General features: G+C 30.9%; 2 protein-coding genes across 5 annotated transcripts in view; one reads left to right on the forward strand and one right to left on the reverse strand.

The window, feature by feature from the left end:
- Positions 1–3,975: 3,975 nt before the first annotated feature.
- Positions 3,976–8,838, reverse strand: LOC109095315 (protein DGCR6-like). Of its 4 annotated transcripts, none has more exons than XM_042761564.1 (7): positions 8,661–8,838; positions 8,187–8,233; positions 7,749–7,887; positions 6,409–6,569; positions 6,228–6,328; positions 4,529–4,636; positions 3,976–4,339 (listed from the first exon to the last, which is right to left on the reverse strand). In XM_042761564.1, exons 2-7 carry the CDS (start codon positions 8,197–8,199, stop codon positions 4,259–4,261), a joined length of 603 nt encoding a protein of 200 aa, XP_042617498.1. In that variant the 5' UTR covers positions 8,200–8,233; positions 8,661–8,838; the 3' UTR covers positions 3,976–4,258. The 4 variants fall into 4 exon arrangements, with proteins under 4 accessions (XP_042617498.1, XP_042617501.1, XP_042617500.1 ...); XM_042761567.1 differs by having other exon boundaries at positions 7,749–7,920; positions 8,661–8,837; XM_042761566.1 differs by lacking the exon at positions 8,187–8,233 and having other exon boundaries at positions 7,749–7,920; positions 8,661–8,837.
- A 1,252-nt stretch (positions 8,839–10,090) lies between these two features.
- LOC109094892 (rasGAP-activating-like protein 1) overlaps positions 10,091–10,705 on the forward strand; it is a 25,822-nt gene continuing 25,207 nt past the window's right edge. The window contains exons 1-2 of the mRNA XM_042761568.1: positions 10,091–10,278; positions 10,440–10,608. Coding sequence (XP_042617502.1) covers positions 10,544–10,608 — 65 coding nt within the window. The 5' untranslated portion in view covers positions 10,091–10,278; positions 10,440–10,543. The remainder of the gene's footprint in view (positions 10,279–10,439; positions 10,609–10,705) is intronic.

The following is a 10,705-nucleotide window of genomic DNA, read 5'->3' on the forward strand; positions in this document are numbered from 1 at the left end:
ACACCGGCTTTTAGACCTGACGAATATCACAAAATGCATTTGTACATTTTGATACAGTATGTCAGGGTCACACGTCTCATAGAGAACAAAAACCAAAAATAAAATGTCAATTGGCTCTCCTAGACAGCATGTGACATTTACTGGAGAAGAAATGAGTCTCAGATGTTTCTCCTGAGACCGTAATCTCACATGTGTCTCATTTAGTTTCACATGAGATTTTCAACAATGTCGCAAACTCTGCTCAGATTTGTCAATGTTTTTATTTTATAATTTTAGTTAAAGTTATAGAAAATATCTTGTGTCTTTGTCATTTTTATCAGTTAGCCTACTGTTTAGAAATGTTAGAAAATTAGAAATGTTGCTTTGGTAATTAACTGAAAAAGTTTTTTAATATTTTATTTTATTTCAGTATTTTATTATATTTTATTTTACAATTTACTTAATTTTTATTAATGTTTACTTTCTTTCAAGTAACAAAAATATATTTATGGTTTTAGTACATCAAGTTAAATTAATAAGAAATGTTGCTTTGCCAACAAACTGAAATAAAATAAGTGTTTTACATTTGTAATACTAATATATATAATATATATATATATATATATATATATATATATATATATATATATATATATATATATATATATATATATATATAATATATTTAAAGTAACAGAAACCTTTTTAAATGGTCATAATTTGAGTTATCTATAATAACCCTGATATGAACTCACATTTCTCATCACATTCTCTCAAATGAGTGAACAAATGATCCAAGCCACTTCTTCAGTGTAGCAGCTCTATACTCTATAATGTACAGTATGACAAATAATTTCTCCGTTTAAATGCAACTGAGCACTCCTGAGCACTAAAAGAGAAACCTCTGAGCAAGTGATTTCTAGTTATTTTAATGCTGGTTTCTGTTGCTGTTGTGTTTGTGTTGCTGTGAGCTCTAGGTGGGTTTCTTTTTGCTGAAAGTGTTGATTTCTGCTTAAGCGATCAATTTCAGAGCAAGCCTCTCGGTAAAGAACCATCACAGGCTCCAGAGAAAACCCCACAATAACAACAGAAAACTAGCAGAAACCAGCAGCGGCTCAATCCAGTTCATACTCGCGCACAAGAGCACGTTTACTTCCACAAGGACAATAAAAAGTGTACCTGTGATTTTCTCTCGTTCTGAAGGCCACAGAGATCTGATGCTTTTTAAAAGTATAGTTGATATTATTTCTGGTTCATTAGTCATCCTCATATTTCATGCATATATAAACTTCACATACTGAGCACAGTATGCATAATATATAGTGCAGAAATAGTAAGAATAGTATAGTAGTGTGCTGTTCCAAACACAGCCTGTCCTTCATGTCCACAAAGGCATCTGACGTCATCTCTCTGTTTCCGTCAATGATTCTAATGAAGAAAACAAAAACAAGATTAAAGTCATAAATCATGAGATTATAGTCATATGTACAGAACTGATAACTAGGTCACTATAATCACCTAACAGAATTGTAAAATGTGGACACAACGAAAGAAAATGACATGAAAGAAGAGGAAAACAGAGAAAGAAAGATCTATAAAAAATACAAATAAAAAGTTTTGTGAAGCTACTGTAGTTTATAAAGACACAAGGCACTCATTATTTTGGTCCTCCAAATCATACAGCAAAAATAAATAAATAAAATAAAACACAACATAAATATATATATATATATATAAATATATATATAATATAAATAATATCTTATATTATATATAATAAATTTTATATATATATATATATATATATATATGTGTGTGTGTGTGTGTGTGTGTGTGTGTGCTAATATATATTTGGTTTCAAACTTTATATACCAAAATATGTTTCAAACTTTATTTCAGTGGCAAGAAAATACATTTTAAATCTTACAGTAGCCTACGCTCAGTTTTTCTTCAGATGTGATTGCATTTTTTTAGATTGAAATGTACAGTATGGAGGAAAAATATATTTTTAAATGTTTTTGAAACTGTATTTATATTTATAATTGGTTGGTACAAAATATATATTTTATAATTTTTTCACTCATGGGTTCACTTGTAAATGTTTTTTTTTTTTATATTGTTGACTACATAATCAAATTTAATAATCAAAGCAGATTGATCTGGCACAAAATTCATTGAAAACATCAAACATAAACACATTAACAGTAATATATATATGTATTATTTATATTTATATTTTTAATTAAATTTGTGTTGAAATAATGTTTTTTTGTAATCTTGATTTGTAATTTTATGTGAAAACTTTCTGTGAACACTCAACACTTTTAAATGAATCAATTAACTCAATTGAATCGGTTCGCATGAGACAGAAACAAAACAGATTCATTCTACGTTAGGTCACATCACACTCCTGCCTGAACGGAAAACAGAGCTGATGAGAAACAGATGAACTACTTACAGATGAAGGGAAAATCCAGCAGGCTAGTCGCTGCATGACTCGTAACATGTCCAAGAACACTTTTAGAGGAAACACCTAGAGAGAGATTTTACCAGCGCCACCCACTGGCTGCTCCGTGACATCTGCTTAAAACTGAACAAACTAACTATACAGCAAATAAATCAAATCATTGTATTACATTGATGTAGCTCTAGAGCTGTATTGATCCACAGTACTGTGGTAGCAACAAGGTATTTCAAAAGTTTTGCCTTATATAAGCAGCTTATTCCTTGAATCAGAGAGAAAAAATATATATATATTTAAAGTACGTGTTCCTTATGTTTTCATTACTTACATCAATCATTTTAGTAGGCAGATTGACAAATCACATGCACATTAAAGTTAATTAAACATATATAAATTTAATATATATATTATATATATATATATATATATATATATATATATATATATATATATAATATAAGGCACAGAGATGATTCAGATGTATAGTGTTATAAAATGTGTTTTGAACTGTGTTCAGTGCATCCTGTCACCACATGCAGCTACAGTGCCAACAACTCACTAACCACTAGATGGCACACTAAGAAAATATTGGGGGGAATGGGGCCTGGATAAATATTTTCATCACTTAAAATTTTATTTTTATATATATATATATGTATATTAATATTATATATATTATATATATCTTATTATGATATTATATAGATAATAAATATAGTCTTATTTGAAAAAAAAAAATACTTTAAATACATATTTAAAATTAATTTTATTTTACTGACCATGATGATATAAGAAAATCTTATTAAATTAAATATTTTAACAAATTAATACTTTTAAATACTTTTATACAAATTAAATACTATATATATTATACATATTATTTTATTTGTATATAAATATTAAAATTACTAAGGTAAATTGAATTTAAATTAAATTGCAAACACACACACATGGTTGGGACCGGCAATATTTTTAATGTGTTTAAAGAATTCTCTCCTGTTCATCAAAGCTGCATTTATTTTACCAAGTAATATTATGAAATATTATTACCATTTAAAATATTTTTTTTTAATTTGATATACTTTCAAATATAATTTATGTCTGTGTATTTTTTTAATTGCAATAAAATTTCACAATATTACAATTTTTTTTCTGTATTTTTGATCAAATAAATGCGGCCATAATGAACAGAAGAGACTTCTTTAAAAAAAAAAAAAAAACATTACAAATCTTACTGATCCCAAACTTTAGAACCGTAGTGTGTGTGTATATATATACACACATACACATGCTTTGTACAACGTAAATTTAAATAAAAAAAAAACATTGCTTATATATATATATTTATATATATATATATATATATATATATATATATATATACACACACACACATATGGATGAAAAATCTTTATAGCAAAAGTTATTATTCTACAATAATTCAAATCAATGGGTTTGTTTACATGGACAGTCAGCCGTGTGTTTGTGATTTAATGATGCAAATCATGTTCAAAGAGATGAGAGTCCATAAATGCAGACTGTCATTTTTAATAACCAGTCCCTTCACATGTAACATAAATCATAACAACGCACTGAATGTGTGCGAACAAGCTCAGATGCAAACCAACTTTACATAGAATTACAAAACAATATTTCAAGTCAAAAGAAAAGTGGTGGCCATCATCATCATCTAAAAGAGATTCTTATAAACACTTCTGAAGGTCCAGCGTCCCGCAGTTATGTCATGATGAAACTGAGAGGTTTGACTGGTGTCCGGTTCTTTCGGCATCATCACAATCACACACGTGAGTCTTTTCAGGGCAGAGATCCAGAAAGCATCTCTTTCTGCTGCAGCTTCAGGATCAGTTCCAGCAGATTCATCTGCATCATCACCTCCTGTGACGGACAGAGAGAAACGAGTGAAAGACTGAAAGAAGACGAGGCTGAGAGAGAGAACCTCCTGTGGGGGGGGGGGGGGGGGGGGGGGGGGGGGGGGGGGGGGGGGGGGGGGGGGGGGGGGGGGGGGGGGGGGGGGGGAAAGACTGAAAGAAGACGAGGCTGAGAGAGAGAAAGAGCGAGAGTGACCTGCGGGTTAGTGGTGATGTAGAAACCCTGCACGCCTGCTTTCTCCCTTTTTGTGATGACCTTCTCATCCATCATCCTCTGCTCTTCTTTCACCCGCTGATCGAGAGCCTGAAGCGGTGACGGAGACAGTGTTTGCTGATGGACTCAAGAAAATCACACTAATACTACATGACCTCTTTTTCACAGAAATGTCCTAAAAGTGCCTAAATGTCCAGGTGCTGGCTTTGTGCTGTACAGTCCACATACATGATATATACAGTGTGTGTATTTGCATTGTTTTGATCTGTAGATCCCACCTTCTCTCATAACATGATTGGGTGATTATGTACAATGCCTGAGTGCAGGGCGTAGAACTTAAAAATAAAATAAAAAAAAAAAACCTTTTTGTCACAATTTAGATGAAAATTAGAATTAAAAAAAAAAATGACTAAAACTGAACCTGAAATAAATACAAGTTAAAGTGAAATAGAAATATAAAATAAAAATAACAATATTAATATTAACAGTATGACATGACATAAACGTGACCTAAAAATTAAAAACTGAAAATATAATTAATAATGTATAGTTAGTATATAAATACAAAACTGCCAGATTTTTGATCGAAATTAGAAACTTACTAAAACTACACTGAAATAAATATAAATCTAAGTGAAATAAAAATGTAAATAAAAAGAACAATATATATATTAACAGTATGACATGACATAAACGTGACCTAAAAATAAAAAACAAAATATAATTAATAAATAACAATAAACAACAAATATTGTATAGTTAGTATATAAATAGTACTAAAATAACACTGGTCATGATTATTGTTATTCTAATAAGTCAAAATATTAGTCAAAAAAAATTAATATGATTATTAAAGATAAGTCTGAAACAGACTTTTAAAAGAAAACAAAGATTATTATCTAAATAAATATAATATTAACATGTACCAAAATAAATCAATGAAGAAATATCACTATAATACTATTGAACTGAAAAGTTTTAATGATATTACATTTATATAATGATAATAATAATAATAATAATAATAATTATTATTATTATTATTATTATTATTAAGTTTTATTTATATTTAATTTATTTTATATATTTTATTAAAATTGTATTATTCATGTTGTTGCTTAAAATATTATTATTATTAATGTTGCTATTTAAAGCAATAATAATAATAATAATAATAATACTATGTATTATTATCATTATTTTAATGAATGCTGTTATAATAATAATAATAATAATAATAATAATAATAATAATAATAATAATAATAATAATAATAATAAACCACTTTTGAAATGCTTTTCTTTAGTTGACAACATTTATAAAGCATACAGCATTCTCATTAAAAACTTAAAAAGATGTTTATCAGCCACTTAAACTCAAACAGCATTTGTAAATTTGATAATCATGCTAAACCATATCATGATCCCTGGAATTGTTAGAATTAATAAAAATATAAAACAGCCAACTGGCATTTGGTGCTTTGGTGTGTGTTAATTTTAGGCCAGTCTGCACAATATTGGTCAAACTGGTTTTCAGTCATTACCTTCAACAAGTAATGACTGTAATGAAAACAGGAAGACAAAGACAAAAACCAGATATTTTAGGCAACTTAGAAATCCTGTCCGGGACATATCCAGGAAACAGAGGACATATAGCCACCCTGACCAACACTTCATCGTACCTCGGTTTCTGCTCTCTGGTTGGTTTTCAGAACGGCCAGATTGTGAGACTTACACGTCTGCAGAGCCTGTCTGTGTTTCCGCACCAAATCCTGCTTGAGAGCTGAAACACACACACACAGACAGATCACACACAGTCAACATCTTACAGTCTTCAGCATGGCCTGAAACACACACACACACCTCTGTGCTCGCAGTGTAGTTTCTGTCTCTGGTTGTAGAGGTTTTTCTCCATCAGGTGTTGAATGTCCAGCAGCCCTTGAACTATCTCATACACCGTCCCGTCAATGAGCGCTTGAGCCAGATCACTGAGCGTGGTGTAGGACAGACGCTGCTGAAATGAGCTGAAACAAACCTTTATTTCTCACAAAACTCCTCCATTTACATCAGCAGAGAGAGAGCAGAAAGAGTTTTCACTGCCAAACGATCACTAAACATTATATACATGAAGATATTGAAGGAAAACTACAAAACCCGTTCATGAACTGTGGAAAATAGTAATGGATGTTTTCTATAGACTCTTGACATTGTTTTGAACACTGAATCAGCAAGCTGCACTATATGTTGTAATGTGATGTTATTATGTAATGATGTGATGCAATGAAATGTGATGTTATGTAATGATGTAATGTGATGCTGTAATGTGATGATGTAATGTGATGTGATGCAATGTAATGTGTTGTGGTGATGTAATGTGATGACGTAATGTGATGTGATGTTGTAATGTGATGTGATGTTGTAATGTGATGATGTAATGTGATGTGATGTTGTAATGTGATGATGTAATGTGATGTGATGTTGTAATGTGATGTAATGTGATGTGATGTTGTAATGTGATGTAATGTGATGTTGTAATGTGATGATGTAATGTGATGTGATGTTGTAATGTGATGATGTAATGTGATGGGATGTTGTAATGTGATGATGTAATGTGATGGGATGTGATTATGTTGTGATGTGATTACGTAATGATGTGATGTGATGTTGAATGTGATGATGTAATGATGTGATGCAATGTAATGTGATTATGTAATGTGATGTGATGTTGTAATGTGATGTGATGTTGTAATGTGATGATGTAATGTGATGTGATGTTGTAATGTGATGTTGTATTGTGTTGTGATGTTTTATGTGATGTTGTAATGTGATGTAATGTGATGTTGTAATGTGATGATGTAATGTGATGTGATGTTGTAATGTGATGATGTAATGTGATGGGATGTTGTAATGTGATGATGTAATGTGATGGGATGTGATTATGTTGTGATGTGATTACATAATGATGTGATGTTGAATGTGATGATGTAATGATGTGATGCAATGTAATGTGATTATGTAATGTGATGTGATGCAATGTAATGTGTTGTGGTGATGTAATGTGATGACGTAATGTGATGTGATGTTGTAATGTGATGATGGAATGTGATGGGATTATGTTGTGATGTGATTATGTAATGATGTGATGTGATGCAATGTGATGTGATGATGTAATGTGATGTGATGACGTGATGTGATGTGCGCACCTGGGCAGGTCTTTCACGAGCGTCTGCAGCTCTGACAGCAGGTAATAGTGTCTCTCTTGTTGTCTGGCGGCATCAGACTGATCTTCACTCACACTGCAGTACGTGTCCATCCCACATTTAGCTTGTACTTCAAGAAGAGCTCATAATAAAACAAATAATTCCCCTTTAAAATCTGAGTGAATAGATATTAGTGGAGTGAACGTATTAAAAATAGTTTCAGTTGATTGAAATAAAGCTGAAATAAAATTAAATACAAATATTAAATGAAAAACTAACACTTAAAAAAACTTATACAGAAATTAGAAATGTTGCCTCAGCAAATAGTTAAAATAAAGTGAACTAAAAATAATGAAAATATAATAATATAATCTAATTAAAATATTAATAAATATGATAATTACATACAAATAATACTAAAATAACACTGGCCATACTTACCTAAATTATGCATTAATATGCCAAGCAGCTTGACAACTGTAAACACTCTACATTTAAAATAATAAAAATTGTTACTTATTAATTAATATGATTATGGATATTATTATTATTATTATTATTCAAAACACTAATTAATTTGATCATTAAAGATACATGTAGAATGTAGACTTTATAAAGAAAAGAAAGCTTTACATCTCACTAAATATAAAACCAACATGTACCATTATACAAACAAATAAATATATAAGCAAGCGAGCTGCAATAAACTAGTAGAAACTGAATATAAAGTCATAAGCAATGCAATAATCAAGAGAAATGTTGTACACAGATAGTTTTGCATATGTACTGACTGCAAGAGAAAATACGTAATCGATATGATTTTTTTATTGATCGTTAGTGTTTTTCAGCTTGTAAAATGGTAAATCTCTTATTACTGACACTAAAAACTGAGATTCAACCGAACGAAAGTCTTACCTGCTTTATATTTCGGCTTCCGGAGAGAAAAAGACTGATGCTCAAGGCGTGTCGAGTTTAAATACGAACGTGCGTTTGATGCTTATTATGTATAATAACAAATATTACAGACTCAGCTGACAATTGTTTTGAAATGTGCGTGCAAGTTTGCGCATGCGCACCAGCGGCTTCCCGAGGTCCATCAGCACGAGGAGCTGCCCTTTCATATGCCTAGAAGTTTTCTTACAGTTTAATAATTCATATACATAATAGTTATTATTATACATAAAACAAAATTATTATTATGTCTAAGTTTTAATTAATATTTTTGTTCAACTTATTGTTACATACTGCAGCTCTTATTCCTTTTGTTCTATTGCAAAAATTTTTGGAATCTGATTATGTAATCCAGAGTACATGTAATCAATTAAAACCCAGCTACTGTATAAACTACTGTTCAAAAGAGATCAGTAAGATGTTTAATGTGTTCAAAAGAAAAATACAGAAAAAACAGTAATATTGTAAAATGTTATTGCAATTTAAAATAATATTTTAATATACTTTAAAATAAAATGTATTCCTTTGATGCAAAGCTGTATTTTCAGCATCATTACTCCAGTCTTCAATGTCACATGATCTTCAGAAATCATAATATGCTTATTTATTATTAATGTTGGAAACAGTTTTGCTGCTTAATGTTTTTTTTTTTTTTTTTTTTTTTTTTTTTTTTTTTTTTTTTTTTTTATTTTTTGAATAAATTGAAAAATAACAGCATTTATTTAAAATGGAAATCTTTTCTAACAATATAAGTCTTTAGATAATAACTGTATCAATTTAACACATCCTTGCTAAATAAAAGCATTAATTTCTTTCAAAGAAAATAAAAAGAAAGAAAGAAAAAATACTGACCTTAAACTTTTGAACAGTAGTGCATAATATTGTTAGAAAAGATTTATATTTTAAATAAATGCTTTTCTTTTTAACTTTCTATTCATCAATGAATACTGAAAAAACTATTGCATGTTCCAAAAAAATATTAAGCAGCAAAACTGTAATAAAATCAGCATATTAGAATGATTTCTGAAGATCATGTGACACTAAAGACTGGAGTAATGATGCTGAAAATACAGCTGCACATCACAGAAATAAATGACTGTTTAAAGTATATTAAAATAGAAAACCATTATTTAAATTGCAATAATATTTCACAATATAACTGGGTTTTTTCTGTATTTCTGATCAAGTAAATGCAGCCTTGATGAGCATAAGATACTTCTTTAAAAAATAACAATAAATAACATTAAAAATCGTACTGATCCCAAACTCATGAACTGCAGTGTGTGTGTGTATTTTGGGGATGTTATACACTGTACAGGGCTGTCTCTGATCGGTCGCTCACCAGCAGATGTCGCTGTTCACTCAGTTTCTCATCAGCATCACTGAAGCCTCATCATCATCATCATCATCTCATCATCACCCGAGAACGGAGACAGACGCATCACGACTCACGCACTGTTGCAATGAAAACCAAGCGTTTAGATCACAGAGCGACTCCAGAACACATCACCGATGCGCCACTGATCGAGCGGATCGATGAATGAGCGCGGGATCACTGGATCTGGGTTTGCAGAAGAAGCCGGTGTGAAACTCCAGAGCGGATCTGATCATATATATCATCACCTGAACATCATCGGCATATAGATATGCTTTATCCTTTATGTCATTATAGTTTCTTGTTGGATCTTGGAGGCGGGGTTATCATTAAATTCGTGTCAATTAATTGACGAATTGCTCTTTTAGATTAGGTTTTGATCTGAGTGTCTTCAGTCCTCCTGATCTCTGATCCTGATGCTTCTCGGGGTTTGACCAGCTGCAGATCTTCAGTGACATGAGCTCCTCTCATCATGGCCAGAAACACTTCTCTCTACTTTCGCATCGTCGAGGGACGAAATCTGCCTGCAAAAGACGTGTAAGTTCACGCAAAAGAGCCTGGCTCTGCTGAGAGTTATGATACTGATCACACATCTTCCCTGCTCACAAAGATATGGTTTGCTTTAACGCCGAAA

The sequence above is a fragment of the Cyprinus carpio genome, chromosome A8 (assembly GCF_018340385.1).
Source record: "Cyprinus carpio isolate SPL01 chromosome A8, ASM1834038v1, whole genome shotgun sequence".
Taxonomy (NCBI): Eukaryota; Metazoa; Chordata; class Actinopteri; order Cypriniformes; family Cyprinidae; genus Cyprinus; species Cyprinus carpio.

Excerpts from the sequence above, each read along its gene's own strand:
- LOC109095315 (XM_042761564.1), bottom strand. Across the intron at positions 4,637-6,227 it reads ACCAGAGAGCAGAAACCGAG|GCTCTCGATCAGCGGGTGAA; the intron begins GTACGATGAAGT and ends TCACCGCTTCAG. Across the intron at positions 4,340-4,528 it reads ACATCACCACTAACCCGCAG|GAGGTGATGATGCAGATGAA; the intron begins GTCACTCTCGCT and ends TGTCCGTCACAG.